General features: G+C 42.9%; 1 protein-coding gene across 2 annotated transcripts in view; it reads left to right on the top strand.

Annotated features, from left to right (window-relative positions):
* Positions 1-18,017, top strand: part of LOC108704702 (hemicentin-2) — a 79,541-nt gene that overhangs the window by 34,742 nt on the left and 26,782 nt on the right. For both annotated transcript variants that reach the window (XM_041572462.1, XM_041572460.1), the window contains exons 20-34: positions 1,295-1,407; positions 1,847-2,006; positions 2,123-2,288; positions 3,494-3,621; positions 12,376-12,648; positions 12,730-12,813; positions 12,928-13,119; positions 13,242-13,372; positions 13,456-13,603; positions 14,282-14,408; positions 16,162-16,316; positions 16,583-16,861; positions 17,001-17,282; positions 17,388-17,496; positions 17,648-17,817. In XM_041572462.1, the coding sequence (XP_041428396.1) occupies positions 1,295-1,407; positions 1,847-2,006; positions 2,123-2,288; positions 3,494-3,621; positions 12,376-12,648; positions 12,730-12,813; positions 12,928-13,119; positions 13,242-13,372; positions 13,456-13,603; positions 14,282-14,408; positions 16,162-16,316; positions 16,583-16,861; positions 17,001-17,282; positions 17,388-17,496; positions 17,648-17,817 (2,517 nt within the window). The remainder of the gene's footprint in view (positions 1-1,294; positions 1,408-1,846; positions 2,007-2,122; positions 2,289-3,493; positions 3,622-12,375; positions 12,649-12,729; positions 12,814-12,927; positions 13,120-13,241; positions 13,373-13,455; positions 13,604-14,281; positions 14,409-16,161; positions 16,317-16,582; positions 16,862-17,000; positions 17,283-17,387; positions 17,497-17,647; positions 17,818-18,017) is intronic.

The following is an 18,017-nucleotide window of genomic DNA, read 5'->3' as shown; positions in this document are numbered from 1 at the left end:
ATTATGTTTTCATCCCTTGAGTTAATGCCCTTTTCTATGACAAGACAGAACTTTATTTGCTTTAGTAGCCACAGAATGACACTGCCCAGAATTAGACAACTTGTTACCTACAAAGACCCCTAGATCCTTTTAATTTAAGGAAACTCCCAACACACTGCCATTTAGTGTATAACTTGCATTTATATTATTTTTGCCAAAGTGCATAACCTTGCATTTATCAACGTTGAACCTCATTTTCCAGTTTGCTGCCCAGTTTTCCAGTTTAGACAGATCACTTTGCAAAGTGGCAGCATCCTGCATGGAACCTATAGTTCTGCACAATTTAGTATCATCTGCAAAAATAGAAACAGTACTTTCAATGCCCACCTCCAGGTCATTAATAAACAAGTTGAAAAGCAAGGGACCTAGTACAGAGCCCTGCGGTACTCCACTAACAACACTGGTCCAATTAGAAAATGTTCCATTTACCACCACTCTTTGTAGTCTATCTTTTAGCCAGTTCTCTATCCAGGTACAAATACTATGTTCCAGGCCAACATTCCTTCATTTAACCAGTAACCTTTTGTGTGGCACTGTATCAAATGCTTTAGCAAAGTCTAAGTAAATCACATCCACTGCCATCCCAGAATCGAGGTCTCTACTTACATTCTCGTAAAAAGAAATTAAGTTAGTCTGGCAAGATCTATTACACATAAAACCATGCTGGCACAAACTCATAGTATTATGATTTGCTATGAAGTCCAGTATCTTATCCTTTATTAACCCTTCGAAAAGCTTTCCTAATACTGACGTCAGACTAACTGGCCTATAGTTTTGAGGCTGAGAACGGGATCCTTTTTTGAATAGAGGCACCACATTAGCAATTCGCCAGTCTCTCGGCACAATGCCAGATCTCAATGAATCCTGAAAAATTAAGTAAAGAGGTTTGGCAATCACAGAGCTAAGCTCGCTAATTACACACGTGTAGAGCAGGTATAAACAATAGAATTCTACCTGAATCTGACGATTCAGCACTAACAATGGGCGATGTTCAGGTGCCTTCAAAGGTGCTCCATCAAAATTTTCGAGCCAGCCCGATTAATGAGCCGACCGATATCCAAGTCTTCTACTTATATCAACTCATCTCCCACCATACATGCACCGAATATTGTACGAAAATGTGTTTTGTACAATATTATAGGTGTGTCTATGGCCACCTTAAGACTCAGGTGACTTCTCTTCTTGTGAACAATAAGCAGTTATGATTAGGTGGTCACTGTATTGACATGTTCTTGCTTCTTCTTATACCATTAAGTGGCTCCTGTAATACTTCCTGGGCCAGCGGAATATGTCGTTCACGAGGGAAGAGCAGTTATAATATCATGTGATGTCAAAGGATACCCACCCCCTACTGTGACATGGTCAAAGGTAAACAGCAACAGGTCCCATCTGACTAGTTAGGACATATATATATATATATATATATATATATATATATATATATTATATATATATATATATATATATATATATATATTATATATAATATATATATATATATATATATATATATATTATTATGTTTCTTTAATGGACTTCGCAAACATCAGCGACAAATCTTTCCACTGGCACTAAAGTGAATCTCTGGTGGTAAAACCCATGTGTCACTTTGATCTCATGAGGAAACTTCGAGCAACTTCGGAAGACATGTGGGTTTCACCAGTGATTCACTTTATTGCTGATGGGAAAGGTCTTCTCCATTCTTGCAATCTATCTCCATCTATCTCCTCCTCTATTATCATCTCAAACCAGGTTTTGCCAACTTATTTCATGGCATCCTCATTTTTCTTTTTCTTTGTTCTGCCAGGGTGATGTGGACTTAACCGCAGAGAATACGCAGTATTACCTCAACAAAGATGGCAGCATTCTGATTTCCCTCCCAACTGGGGCTGATGAAGGTTCCTACACCTGCAAAGCCGTCAATCCAGCTGGAATCTCCATTAGAGAGGTCCAACTCATCGTCCATAGTAAGTGCCCTTGGAGCGCTACATACTTTATATTTATGTCTGAAAATATTTAGTAGTTAACAAATGGGTGTCTTTTTTCATCTTTGTTATCTTCCTTTATGTGAATTAACTTTTAGCAAAGCCCAGAATAAATATCAATGGCTCACATGACCAGAGCACCCCAGTTCGAGTGGTGGCAGCACTTGGTGCAGAGATTACTCTACCCTGTGATGTTGAGGGTTCCCCCCTACCTGTGGTCTCCTGGAGGAAGGACTCCCTGCCCTTGCCGATTGTCTCTGCCAGGTATCCCAACCATAGTTATTCCTATCAGCGTTCCTTTAATACATATAGAATTGTTTTAGTCTCTGATGTAAGTGTTGACAGGTTTGGCCTAAACGGGAGACCCGTTTTAATTAGTTACTTCTGCTGTTCCGGCCCTTCAGATGTGGTCTGGGTTGACCTCGTTGCCTAGAGCCAACAGGGGAAGCAACTGAAAGTTTAACCAAAATGAGCACCAGTAATGCAGAATGCTAGAGTCTTGTAAATAAACATGACCTCAGAGTTTGGAGCCAGTCAGGCTGGGCACCCATTTTGGATGTAGGGCGGGAACCAAGTGAGAGAAAGGGGGAGATTTCTGTTTTCATATATATTGTGTAAAGCTTAGACATTGGGGATAAAGCTATTCCACCACTCTAATGTCCATCTTATCTGCCAGACAATTCCTCTCCTTCAGGGAGACTTTCCTGTTTAATTCCTTCCTGCCATTGGACGGCAAGTCAGCAGCCCATTATCTCCCTCAGCTTCGTATCTAGCTTGTTATGGTTGACACTGAACTGCTGATTAACGACCAGGGAAGGACTTCTTGGATATTATTTTTGAATTACTCACATAGCCGAGGATGCCCTCTCCTTTTCATATTCCAGTCTCTTGTTCAAATTTATGCTAGGGTGCTGAATAAATAAGTTGAATAACTCAAAAAAACCCCACAAATAATAAAAAATAAAACCAATTGCAAATTGTCTCTGAATATCCCTCTTTACATCATACTGAAAGGTCTCTAAAAGAACAATGATTGGCTGCATAGCCTACTACTTGCTCCTCTGATGCTATATACATATATACAGAAATAAATTCTAGCCAAGATGGTGGTCTTCTTTATTCCTAACCATATATTGAATCGATATGGCGGATTAGTAGAAGGCTAAATAGGAAGTTGTCACTTTACTGCCTGGTTCTATGATAATTTGAACCTTATCAACCAGATGTTAGTTTAGATTCCAGATTACTAAACTAGAGGTTAGATGTAGACCAACTGCAAGCTGTCCTAGTATCACTCAAGCTAATTATAAGAACTTACTCTAAGTCTGAGAGGTTATAAACTTGTTCGCACAAGAAAAGATGGCAGTTGTCAGTCAAGAGAGACCTGAGCTGCTAGAATGTAGGACATATTTTCTCTTCATCAATGTTTCATGAACAGATACAAACCAGTGTTTTTGCTCCCTTTATAGACACCACTTGCTGCCCAGCTGGTCTCTCCGCCTGTCCGAGCTGAGGGTCATGGACAGTGGGTACTACACCTGCCTCGCTTCCAACCCAGCCGGAAACACGTCACTCACTTACAGCCTGGAGGTTCAAGGTACAGTGATACTGGCATAAGGGACAACTTTGGTCGTGAGTTAATATGAAAAGTCTTTGCAAATCATTATATTGAAGCATTACATTCTCTGAATGGGGAAGGAGAAGCCACATACCTCCAAATACTGTATATGTAAGAGGAGAATAGCTTTAAAATGTATGTTCTGGGCACACAATAAACTCTACCCTCATACTGTACTGTCTAAGGGAATCAATATGGCACCTCCTCCTCCCATATGTAAAAATACAAATATACAGAGAAGGAATATTCTGGGCACACAATAAGCTATACCCTCATACTGTACTGTCTAAGGGAACAATATGGCACCTCCTCCCATATGTATAAATACAAATATACAGAGAAGGAATGTTCTGGGCACACAATAAGCTATACCCTCATACTGTACTGTCTAAGGCAATCAATATGGCACCTCCTCCTCCCATATGTATAAATACAAATATACAGAGAAGGAATGTTCTGGGCACACAATAAGTTATACCCTCATACTGTACTGTCTAAGGGAATCAATATGGCACCTCCTCCCATATGTATAAATACAAATATACAGAGAAGGATTATTCTGGGCACACAATAAGCTATACCCTCATATTGTACTGTCTAAGGCAATCAATATGGCACCTCCTCCTCCCATATGTATAAATACAAATATACAGAGAAGGAATGTTCTGGGCACACAATAAGTTAAACCCTCATACTGTACTGTCTAAGGCAATCAATATGGCACCTCCTTCTCCCATATGTATAAATACAAAAATACAGAGAAGGAATGTTCTGGGCACACAATAAGCTATACCCTCATACTGTACTGTCTAAGGGAATCAATATGGCACCTCCCTCCTCCCATATGTATAAATACAAATATACAGAGAAGGAATGTTCTGGGCACACAATAAGCTATACCCTCATACTGTACTGTCTAAGGGAATCAATATGGCACCTCCTCCTCCCATATGTATAAATACAAATATACAGAGAAGGAATGTTCTGGGCACACAATAAGTTATACCCTCATACTGTACTGTCTAAGGCAATCAATATGGCACCTCCTTCTCCCATATGTATAAATACAAAAATACAGAGAAGGAATGTTCTGGGCACACAATAAGCTATACCCTCATACTGTACTGTCTAAGGGAATCAATATGGCACCTCCCTCCTCCCATATGTATAAATACAAATATACAGAGAAGGAATGTTCTGGGCACACAATAAGCTATACCCTCATACTAAGGCAGGGGTCCTCAACCTTTTTCCACCCATGAGCAACATTCAGATGAAACAAGAGTTGGGGAGCAACACAAGCATGAAAAATGTTCCTGGCTAGTGCCAAGTAAGGGTTGTGATTGACTATTGGTAGCCACTATGTGGACTGGCAGCCTATAGGAGCCTCTGTTTGGTAGGACACCTGGTTTTTATACAACCTTCAAGCCTGGAATTCAAAAATAATCACCTGCTCTGAGGCCACTGAGAGCAACATCCAAGGGGTTGGGGAGCAACATGTTGCTCACGAGCTACTGGTTGGGGACCACTGGTCTAAGGGAATCAATATGGCACCTCCTCCCATATGTATAAATACAAATATACAGAGAAGGAATGTTCTGGGCACACAATAAGCTATACCCTCATACTGTATTGTCTAAGGGAAACACTATGGCACCTCCTCCTCCCATATGTATAAATACAAATATACAGAGAAGGAATGTTCTGGGCACACAATAAGCTATACCCTCATACTGTACTGTCTAAGGGAATCAATATGACACCTCCCTCCTCCCATATGTATAAATACAAATATACAGAGAAGGAATGTTCTGGGCACACAATAAGCTATACCCTCATACGGTATTGTCTAAGGGAATCAATATGGCACCTCCTCCCATATGTATAAATACAAATATACAGAGAAGGAATGTTCTGGGCACACAATAAGCTATACCCTCATACTGTACTGTCTAAGGGAATCAATATGGCACCCTCCTCCTCCCATATGTATAAATACAAATATACAGAGAAGGAATGTTCTTGGCACACAATAAGCTATACCCTCATACTGTACTGTCTAAGGGAACAATATGGCACCTCCTCCCATATGTATAAATACTAGAGATGTCGCGAACTGTTCGCCGGCGAACTTGTTCGCGCGAACATCGGGTGTTCGCGCTCGCCGGAAGTTCGCGAACGTCGCGCGACGTTCGCCATTTTGGGTTCGCCATTGTTGGCGCTTTTTTTTGCCCTCTCCCACCCCAGACCAGCAGGTACATGGCAGCCAATCAGGAAGCTCTCCCCTGGACCACTCCCCTTCCCTATAAAAACCGAAGCCCTGCAGCGTTTTTTCACTCTGCCTGTGTGTGCTGAAGAGATAGTGTAGGGAGAGAGCTGCTGCCTGTTAGTGATTTCAGGGACAGTTGAAAGTTTGCTGGCTAGTAATCGTTTTGATACTGCTCTGTTATTGGAGGGACAGAAGTCTGCAGGGGTTTTGAGGGACATTTAAGCTTAGGTAGCTTTGCTGGCTAGTAATCTACCTTCTACTGCAGTGCTCTGTATGTAGCTGCAGTGGGCAGCTGTCCTGCTTCTGATCTCATCTGCTGACTGCTGCAATAACAGTAGTCCTTGTAAGGACTGCTTTTATTTATTTTTTTGTTGTTTTACTACTACTACTATACTACTACTATAAGAGCCCAGTGCTATTAGTCTAGCAGTGTTGGGGAGTGGGACTGGTGTGCTAATCTGCTGCTCCTAGTAGTTCAGCAGCACCAACTTTAATTTTTTTTTTTAATATTCATTTTTTTTTTTATTTTACTTTTTTTTATTTTACTACCGCTGTAGTAGTGTATAAGTTGACCTTTTAGGCATTATTTGCCCTGTAGGCATTATTTGCACACTGTTTTCTTCAAACCCGCCATCGAGCTGTGTGACCTTGTTCACATTCTGTCTAAATATCCATAATATTACCGTCTCCAGAAAAAACACCGGAGTCACTTTTTTCAAGCAGCCATAATATATTTTACGTAATCCGTATCCACCGCTGTAGTAGTGTATACGTTGGCCTTGTAGGCATTATTTGCACACTGTTTTTCTTCAAACCCGCCATCGAGCTGTGTGACCTTGTTCCATTCTGTCTAAATATCCATAATATTACCGTCTCCAGAAAAAACACCGGAGTCACTTTTTTCAAGCAGCAATTCATATATTTTACGTAATCCGTATCCACCGCTGTAGTAGTGTATACGTTGGCCTTGTAGGCATTATTTGCACACTGTTTTCTTCAACCCGCCATCGAGCTGTGTGACCTTGTTCCCATTCTGTCTAAATATCCATAATATTACCGTCTCCAGAAAAAACACCGGAGTCACTTTTTTCAAGCAGCATTCATATATTTTACGTAATCCGTATCCACCGCTGTAGTAGTGTATACGTTGGCCTTGTAGGCATTATTTGCACACTGTTTTCTTCAACCCGCCATCGAGCTGTGTGGACCTTGTTCCCATTCTGTCTAAATATCCATAATATTACGTCTCCAGAAAAACACCGGAGTCACTTTTTTCAAGCAGCATTCATATATTTTACGTAATCCGTATCCACCGCTGTAGTAGTGTATACGTTGGCCTTGTAGGCATTATTTGCACAGTGTTTTCTTCAACCGCCATCGAGCTGTGTGAGCTTGTTCACATTTTGTCTAAATATTGATAATATTATCGTCTCTAGAAAAACCACTTGAGTTACTTTTTTTCAAGCAGCATTCATATATTTTACGTAATCCGTATCCACCGCTGTAGTAGTGTATACGTTGACCTTGTAGGCATTATTTGCACACTGTTTTTCTTCAACCCGCCATCGAGCTGTGTGAGCTTGTTCACATTTTGTCTAAATATTGATAATATTATCGTCTCTAGAAAAACCACTTGAGTTACTTTTTTCAAGCAGCATTCATATATTTTACGTAATCCGTATCCACCGCTGTAGTAGTGTATACGTTGACCTTGTAGGCATTATTTGCACACTGTTTTCTTCAACCCGCCATCGAGCTGTGTGAGCTTGTTCACATTTTGTCTAAATATTGATAATATTATCGTCTCTAGAAAAACCACTTGAGTTACTTTTTTTCAAGCAGCATTCATATATTTTACGTAATCCGTATCCACCGCTGTAGTAGTGTATACGTTGACCTTGTAGGCATTATTTGCACACTGTTTTCTTCAACCCGCCATCGAGCTGTGTGAGCTTGTTCACATTTTGTCTAAATATTGATAATATTATCGTCTCTAGAAAAACCACTTGAGTTACTTTTTTTCAAGCAGCATTCATATATTTTACGTAATCCGTATCCACCGCTGTAGTAGTGTATACGTTGACCTTGTAGGCATTATTTGCACAGTGTTTTCTTCAACCCGCCATCGAGCTGTGTGAGCTTGTTCACATTTTGTCTAAATATTGATAATATTATCGTCTCTAGAAAAACCACTTGAGTTACTTTTTTTCAAGCAGCATTCATATATTTTACGTAATCCGTATCCACCGCTGTAGTAGTGTATACGTTGACCTTGTAGGCATTGTTTGCCCAGTTTTTTTGGCCACAGCCACTGAAGCACAGAGGCCAGAAAAAATATGCCATATAAATGCTGAAAATAGTCATTTTTTGCCATACGTTGACTCAACGTATATGGCAAAAAATTACTATTTTCAGCATTTATGTGGCATATTTTTTCTGGCAACTGTGCTTCAGTGGCTGCAACCAAAAAAACTGGGCAAACAATGTCTACAAGGTCAAACGTATGGCGAAAAATTACTATTTTCAGCATTTATATGGCATATTTTTCTGGCAACTGTGCTTCAGTGGCTGCGTCCAAAAAAACTGGGCAAACAATGTCTACAAGGTCAACGTATGGCGAAAAATGACTATTTTCAGCATTTATATGCATATTTTTTCTGGCAACTGTGCTTCAGTGGCTGCGTCCAAAAAAACTGGGCAAACAATGCCTACAAGGTCAACGTATGGCAGTTGTTTAAAGAGAACAGTAGTTACTAGCCAGCAAAGCTACCTAAGCTAAAATGTCCCTCAAATCCCTGCAGACTTCTGTCCCTCCAATACAGAGCAGTATCAAGCAGATTACTAGCCAGCAAACTTACTATCATCTGTCCCTGAAATCACTAACAGCTCTCCCCCTACACTATCTCTTCCAAGCACACACAGGCAGATTTTTCAGATACATTTTGCCCTTGATCCCCCTCTGGCATGCCACTGTCCAGGTCGTTGCACCTTTAAAACAACTTTAAAATCATTTTTCTGGCCAGAAATGTCTTTTCTAGATGTTAAAGTTCGCCTTCCCATTGAAGTCTATGGGGTTCGCGAACCGTTCGCGAACCGCTCGCATTTTTGCGCAAGTTCGCGAATATGTTCGCGAACTTTTTTTCCGACGTTCGCTACATCCCTAATAAATACAAATATACAGAGAAGGAATGTTCTGGGCACACAATAAGCTATACCTTCATACTGTATTGTCTAAGGGAAACAAACAATACGGCAGTTCTGACCCATAAGTATATGTAGAATAAACAGAAAATGACTTATACTTATACTGGTCGGATAATTTATGACTCCAGTATGGCAGTTTCTTTGTTTGGTCACTACTCACCCCACGCCAGGGTTCTTCCAGCTCTCTGATCTGAGTTGCACTTGGGAGTAGGAATTGGGCTCATTCGGTGGTGCAATTATCACGTTGCTGCCGAGTGGATGGGATTTTTTTTTTTGCAATATCACAAGTGCCAAAGAGAAAGCAAAGCCATCACACATCTGGACGCCGGCCACCTCCACCCAAACCCCCATGTTCCCTTCCTTTGCAACAGGCCCCCTGCTTCTTTCAGACTGGGCTCCAGACTGTGCATTAACTCTTGCATGTGCTGTTCTGTCTTTGCTCATGTGATGTAAATATGGTCCTTGATTTCAGGGATCAGTAAACCCCCCATTACCAACATGAGCTCAATGAACAGGCCTTGCGATGAACTTTTGCATCAAACCAAAAATCAGAAGGTTGTCTTGAGGCACGAGGAGACCCTGGGAAGGAGCCCAATCTTCAGTTCTGACTTTCAGCCCATTCCCTCCTCTATACTATGGCTAACAAGCTGTTAAAAAGCCTTTCTTTTATACAAGGCATTTTTCATGGAGGTAATTACTTATAGCCTGGGCATGTAACATCACTTTGGAGGCTGGCCAGTCCCAGTTAAACGCAGCAGTCATTAGCCGCTTAGAAAAATACCGCAGCCCCGGCCAGAGATTTATTTCTATGTTCCAAGAAAGATAACAGCTGCTAAACATTTGCGCTCCTAATCAGAACCTGTTACTATCTCTCCAAAAAAACAGGTCAAATTCAGCTAAGGTTAGGTAGGATATGTATCTCGGGTGTAAGTAGGGTGAACTTTGCCTTTATTTACTTAAAGGAGAACTGAACCCTAAAAATGAATGTGGCTAAAAATGCCCTATTTTATATAGTGAACTTATTGCACGAGGCTAAAGTTTCAGCTTGTCAATAGCAGCAATGATCCAGGACTTTAAACTTGTCACAGGGGGTCACCATCTTGGAAAGTGTCTGTGACACTCACATGCTCAGTGGGCTCTGATTGGCTGTTGAGAAGCTAAGCTTAGGGCTCGTCACTAATTATCCAGCAGAAAATGAGCTTCCCCTGTAATATAAGCTGATGCTACAGGTTTGCTGATTATTAAATTCTGATGCTAATTGCACTGGTTTCTGTGCTGCCATGTAGTAATTATCTGTATTAATTACTAATCAGCCTTATATTGTGACATTTCTATTCTATGTGTACTGTATATTGTGAGTGGGTCCCTAAGCTCAGTAAGTGACAGCAGCACAGAGCATGTGCAGTGAATCAGCAAAAAAGAAGATGGGGAGCTACTGGGGCATCTTTGGAGACACAGATCTTTACTGCTAAAGGGCTGTGTTTGCCTTGGGCTGATACAGAAGCACAAAACATTGTGTACAACGTTTCTACCTACTTCTTTAGTTAAGCTTTAGTTCTCCTTTAAGGGGCTGTTCCTGCTGAATTGTGCTTAGTACAGGGGAATACCTAAGCTGCCATAGTTTTATGGGATCTCTTAAGAATGATCACAGTTTGCCTTTAATAGCTACTGCCGCAGCTGCTTATGAGACATAAGGGGTGACATACATAGCCAAGTGTTTATACGTTGGCCTGAGTTCTTGCTGACCTCAGCCCACATTACAAAATTGGCTTCCTCGGGGGCATTCCTATGACAAAGGAAAGATTCTTGCAGACACTGTCTGTGCATATCATTGTGACAGCATCCAATTACCATCCCAGACACAAAGCACAGGTGCTAAATAGGCACTAGCCATAACTATGTATCATGTTCCGTCTGTCGGAGATAACGGCAACTAGCTGGAAGCAGGCAGCAATCTGTAATACCACAGAGATGTCTGGTGGGGGGTTGCGGTGGGATAGTAGGGAGAGATGGTCCCTATAGTAACAGTGGGATAATAGTCTCTGGGAAGGGAGTGTGACTGTGGGATAGCAGGTATAGTAGGGAGAGATGGTGCCTATAGTAACAGTGGATAATAGTCTCTGGGAAGGGAGTGTGACTGTGGGATAGCAGGTATAGTAGGGAGAGATGGTGCCTATAGTAACAGTGGGATAATAGTCTCTGGGAAGGGAGTGTGACTGTGGGATAGCAGGTATAGTAGGGAGAGATGGTGCTATAGTAACAGTGGATAATAGTCTCTGGGAAGGGAGTGTGACTGTGGGATAGCAGGTATAGTAGGGAGAGATGGTGTCTATAGTAACAGTGGATAATAGTCTCTGGGAAGGGAGTGTGACTGTGGGATAGCAGGTATAGTAGGGAGAGATGGTGTCTATAGTAACAGTGGGATAATAGTCTCTGGGAAGGGAGTGTGACTGTGGATAGCAGGTATAGTAGGGAGAGATGGTGCCTATAGTAACAGTGGATAATAGTCTCTGGGAAGGGAGTGTGACTGTGGGATAGCAGGTATAGTAGGGAGAGATGGTGCCTATAGTAACAGTGGATAATAGTCTCTGGGAAGGGAGTGTGACTGTGGGATAGCAGGTATAGTAGGGAGAGATGGTGCCTATAGTAACAGTGGATAATAGTCTCTGGGAAGGGAGTGTGACTGTGGGATAGCAGGTATAGTAGGGAGAGATGGTGCCTATAGTAACAGTGGATAATAGTCTCTGGGAAGGGAGTGTGACTGTGGGATAGCAGGTATAGTAGGGAGAGATGGTGTCTATAGTAACAGTGGATAATAGTCTCTGGGAAGGGAGTGTGACTGTGGGATAGCAGGTATAGTAGGGAGAGATGGTGCTATAGTAACAGTGGATAATAGTCTCTGGGAAGGGAGTGTGACTGTGGGATAGCAGGTATAGTAGGGAGAGATGGTGCCTATAGTAACAGTGGATAATAGTCTCTGGGAAGGGAGTGTGACTGTGGGATAGCAGGTATAGTAGGGAGAGATGGTGCCTATAGTAACAGTGGGATAATAGTCTCTGGGAAGGGAGTGTGACTGTGGGATAGCAGGTATAGTAGGAGAGATGGTGCCTATAATAACAGTGGGATAATAGTCTCTTGTCTCCATAGTCCATGGTTATATGATTTAACCATCTCAGTGTGAGACTGGTCTTGCATAGAGAGACATGTTATCTGCCCTGTTCCTCCACTAATGTTATGTATCATTCTGTTTTGCCCCACAGTTCCACCTCGGGTGCACCCAGGTGCCAAGGTCCTGAAGGCATTACTGGGTCGCACCTTGCAACTGCCTTGTCTGGCCTATGGAGATCCAATGCCAAGACTGAGCTGGTTTAAGGATGGTGAACCAATGAGGGTTGGAGACCAAGATTCCCTGCAAGGGCCCGATGGCAGTATCAGCATCCTAGAGGTGCAGCTATCAGATTCTGGAAATTACCGCTGTGTGGCAACCAGCAGTGCAGGAGAAGACTTCTTGGAGTTTAGGCTGGAGATATTAGGTAAATTCCCAGGATATCGCTATGTCCTTAATGACTGTGGTCTTCTGGCTTTTCAATAATATTCAGTTTATTTTTATTCAGAGGCACCATTCTTTGAAGATGGTTCAGATGTCCTGTTGGAGCAAACTGCCTATGAGCCAGTGGTTCTAACTTGTCCTGTGCAAGGTCAGTCAAGAGGTCTCTTCTTCACTATCATTATTTGCAATGGGATGTATTTTTTTTTCTATATGAGATTTGCTGTGAAAAGTTGTCCTAGCAATTTCTTTGCTCATGCTGTAGGTACCCCTACGCCTCTGATTCGCTGGATGAAGAATGGAGTGGTGCTTGTGGGTAACCTACCAGGGATGACACAACTAGGCAATGGGTCTTTGCTGATTGAGTCCCCAGTTCCAAGCCATGGTGGAGACTACATCTGTGTTGCCACCAATGAAGCCGGCTCAGCAAGGAGAAAGACTAAGCTAGTAGTGTATGGTAAGGAACTGCCACCAAGAAAGCATTGAGCTCACAAATAGGATCAAGGTTTACACCAAACAGGTGAATGTCTGTGTGCCAAGCAAACTAACGCTCTACAATTCCTCCTTCTGTATCATCAGCCAAACCCAAGATTTTCGAGGATGGACAGGGACAGAATATTTCTGTGATGGCCAATCAACCGTTGACATTGAGGTGTGAAGTATCAGGTGTTCCCTTTCCAACCGTGACTTGGAGCAAAGATGGCAAAACGGTGAGATATGATGAAAACCAGACTTGGCTGTTGGTCTTTATCCCTCTTAGGTCTTGTTGGTTTAACTCCTACTATTTCTTTAGCTCATAGAGGCTCCTGGGATGAGCTTGCTGGCTGCCGGGCAGTCTGTTCGGTTTCACCGGATGCGCAAGGATGATACTGGTTCCTATACTTGCAAGGCGGTCAACCGGGCTGGAGAAGCTCAGAGAACTTTTAACCTAATGATATTGGGTGAGTTCCTTTTCTATTCACTAGGTTGCTTATTTAATGCTTCATACGGACCTAAACTGTCCCCTTCGTTTTGGACCTCAGGGGGCAGATAGATTTAAGCTATACACAAAGCTCAGTGAGGGGTCGGATATATTAATATGATGTACAAAGCTCAGGAGTGGGCTGATATGTTGACACTATAAATACAACTCAGCAAGGGGTCTGATATAGTGATGTGCGGGATGACCAAATAGCTGTGGGTCATGAGGGTTCAGGTTGAAATTTTGAGTTCTGGTCAAACTGGGGAAGTACACTCTTCTTCTGCTCCTGAAGATTCCATTATTTGAAATGAGTGTCGTGTACAGAAGTAGCATACAGAGTAGGAAGACACAGATGCAGGTTGGGTGGCATCATTTGTAGGTTCCAGTTGGGTGTTGGTTGACCAACCTGACCTACACATTACTAGACTGATGTAATGAGAAGATATACAAAGCTCAGGGGTTGGCTGAACGTTGATACTATAAACAAAGCTTAGCGAGGGGTCGGCTGTATTAAGATGATACACAAAGCTCAGGGGTGGGGTAATTATGATGAGACTATACACAAAGTCTTAGGATAGGACGATACTTAAAGACCAGGGCTAGAACAGACCTCTGACAGATGTATTTTACCAAGTAACTTTCTTACTGTGACTTTTAGTGCCCCCAACCATTTATGGAGCTGGTTCCCTTCAGGATATCACCGCAAGGGATGGATCAGAGGTTGAGCTTCAATGTAAAGCGTCGGGGGTCCCTAGACCCCAAGTAGAATGGACGAAGGATGGACAGTAAGTCTGACAATGAGCTAAAGTGTTTACTAAGCAACAACCCCCCTGTTAAATCCGTGCACATGTGGAATACTGATATTTATAGCATCTGTGCTTGTTCATATCCGACCAATATCCGGCTGCCCTTGCAATCAGTCACCTGCTCCGAGAGAGAGAGAGAGAGAGAGGGGGGGGGGGGGAGGCAGAAAGCATCAGGCTGCGTCTTCTCCCCATAGATTGTGTATGGCGGGTTCCGACACACGAGCCAGGTCCTCTGCGTGTTCCCATTAGTAATGCAGCAACAGACAATGATCTCAGCATCCTTTGTCCACTGACCCTGGATCCTTTTTAAAGGGGAAGTATATAGCCTGCTAAAAGCATTTAAACCTTACAACCAGTGCTAGAGGTCCCACTGCATAGTCTTTCACAGCCCCCTACCGATAAATTCTATACTTTGTATGCTCCAAGACTTCTGTAGCAGCCACTGGGCCTGCTGTCTCTTTATTACACCCCTGTTGGATTTATAGGAGTAGTCTCGGACTGGCCCATAGGGATCCCACAAGGTGGGCCCACATATCAGTGGGCTCTCATGCTGTTAAACATTTGGCTTAGTAATGAGAGTGGGCTCCTGGTCTAAGCTTTTTGGGTGGGCCCCTGGTCTAAGGTTTTTGGGTGGGCCCCTGGTGTTCCAGTCCAACACTGTATAGGAGGGTCATGTCTTTGCCTTATACCAGCAAAGATTTTTTGGACTTCATTTTGGGTTTTAGGTTGAGGTTTTGGTGTTCCACATTCCCTTCTAGGACCTGCTCAGCAGCTGCAGGGTCTGCTTTATTCACACTTTGCTCTAAGAATTACCCTGGGTCATCGGGGACATGCTAAAATGGAGAGAAAGGGTTGAGTGGGAATGGGTGCTCCTTTAAGTCCTTGATTATTCCAATAGAGGGCTGAAATCTGTCCCCCGCCACCCCCCAAAACACCTGCAGAGGGGCAGCTGCCGTCAAGCTTAGTGTGATGTCAGGGGAAAATCTGGGAGCTGATCCTCCCTGGAAACAGCAGCCTGGAGTCAAAACAGAATATCTCTGGGGGGTAAGCTGTGCTGCAAGTGTAAGGAGGGGGTTTCCGCCAGAAACTGGGGGGGCTTCATTTTGTACATGGATGTATTCACCGTACATCAGGGAACTCGGCACAGATACAAACACTAATTACATTATAAGTGAAACATCTGTACAGATCAATCAGAGAAGGGGGGTCCCAAGAGCTTACAATCTATGTTATATGCAGTGATGTGGATGGAATAGAAAGCCTCTTCTTCCTGCAACAATCATTGTAGTTAAAAAAAAAATGCTCTGGTTTATGTAGCACTTGTAGTACCACTTACTGCCTGGTTGCTAATGTTTTCTACAAAGGGAGCAGCAGAACAGCGCCACCTTGTATAGAACCGATAATTCCTTTAGCATCATTTTGTGGTGAAACCTCTCATACAGCATGCTGATTGGCCAGCGGACCACATTATATTGTGTTTCCATTGCTTTTGGTTTCATGGGTGAACCACAGAGGCATTTTCTTTGTTCTTGGAAAAAACATAACCCCCTAAGTTACTTCTTTGTGGTTTTATTGGGAAACCTCTGCCAAACCCATACAGACCCTCGGAGTCCAGCTTCTTTTATGGAGATCACTAATAAGCAACATCTGAATATTATAATTAAATATTTGCTTTCGCAAACCAGGAATTTGGTCCTAATAAAGTTGTATATCCATGTTTTCTTTGCCCCAGGCCTCTGCCTCCAGGAGAGGGCCACATCCAACTAACAGAAGGAGGGCAAGTGCTGCGACTGAATGGCACAAGACTCTCTGACCAGGGCAGGTACCAGTGCTTGGCATTCAACCACGCTGGGCAGCAAGTCAAGGATTTCAACTTGAGAGTCCACAGTAAGTTCCTAGCTCCTTTGTACTGCCCCATAACTGTACAGTAGTGCAACACTGCTGCCCAGTGGTAATGCATGATAGTGCAATTCAATTAAATTGTCTTCAAGCCCATTCATTAGGATACAGGTTAAGAAATGTGCAAAACACTCATCACCCCAAAGTTTATGGTGGTCCAGTAATGTCTGGTTGTGCCAGTAGCTAATGCATAGGGCTTGCAATTGTGTGTGTGATTCAAACTATCTAATACTGACTTCTTATTCTTTCCTTAGCCCCACCTACAATCTGGGCATCCAATGAAACAACGGAAGTGGCCTCCTTATTACATGGGGTGGTGGAGTTGAGGTGTGAGGCACGGGCTTCTCCCGTTCCTGGTATAACCTGGTTTAAGGACAAACGTCCTATTGTGTCCAGCTCTCGGGCCACCTACCGTGAAAGTGGGAGGAGCCTACAGTTAAGTAGAGTGCTGTTATCTGACGCTGGTACCTACACCTGCCGAGCAACAAACAACGCAGGCACAGCGGAGAAGTCTTACCGGCTGGAGGTTTATGGTAAACCTTATTTTTTATCTTTTTGTTGTTTTTGGGAAAGTGGGAGAAGGTGTAAACATATCAATACCTATAGAACCAACCCGCATTCAGCTGATTTACACCTACCTTTACCTCCTGTTCTTCCATCCATTTACTGTAGTTTCCCCGGATATTGAGGGAGGAGGATCCAAGCCACTGCCCATTAAAGCCATCCTTGGTCATTCTCTGGAGCTTGAGTGCTCAGCCACTGGTCACCCACCCCCTACCCTGTCGTGGCTGAAGGATGGACTGATGCTCTCTGAGAGGGACGGATTGCAGATCAAAGATGGCGGCCGTACCCTACACATTGGAATTGTATCAGAGAGAACCCAAGGAACATTCACTTGTGTGGCCATCAGCTTGGCTGGAGAGAATGTCCTGCACTACGTGGTGACTGTCCTTGGTAAGTGGAAAAGTCAACACTTCTTCAACATGAAATATTACAAATTAATACTGGGAGGTGGGAGTTTTAAAGTCATATAGTTATAAAATAGTTTCTTCTGCTCAGTTCCCCCCAAAGTGCTGATTGGTGAAGGCTCTGCACATGTGACCGTGACAGCCAATGACCCATTGGACCTCTCATGCCATGCTACTGGTTATCCAACTCCAACTATCCAGTAAGTAGTAAAGTATATGTTTCCAAGCTCTGAGACTTCCAATCTAATTAGAGGCTGAATAGTTATATGCTTTTCTAGATATTCCTGAAAGCCAACTTGAAGGACGGTGGTGGCTTTTCTCTTCCCTAATGGTCTGTTTCCCTCCCTGCAGGTGGCTGAGAAATGATCACTCTCTTAGCAATGAGGTTGGGGTGGAGATATTAGATGGAGGCAAAATGTTAACCATCCGCCAGATCCAGCCACAGCATGCTGGGAAATACATTTGTAAAGCAGAAGGAGAATCCGGAACAGCAGAGGCATCGGTGGAGGTGGAAGTACAAGGTGAATATTCAAGTTATGAACTAAAACTCTGTTGCTTTATTTATGCTTTTACCTTGACATAATGGTTTCAGTTATCAAAGTGTAGATGGTTGTAGATCATGGGATCAGGTACAGAGACTTTTACAGTTAAAAAGTCTACCACTTTGAATATTCCTAGATCACCATAATATATTGTTCCAATCCCACCAATAAGTGACATG

The sequence above is a fragment of the Xenopus laevis genome, chromosome 8L, assembly GCF_017654675.1.
Source record: "Xenopus laevis strain J_2021 chromosome 8L, Xenopus_laevis_v10.1, whole genome shotgun sequence".
NCBI lineage: Eukaryota > Metazoa > Chordata > Amphibia > Anura > Pipidae > Xenopus > Xenopus laevis.
This window is presented reverse-complemented; position numbering and strand designations above follow the sequence as displayed.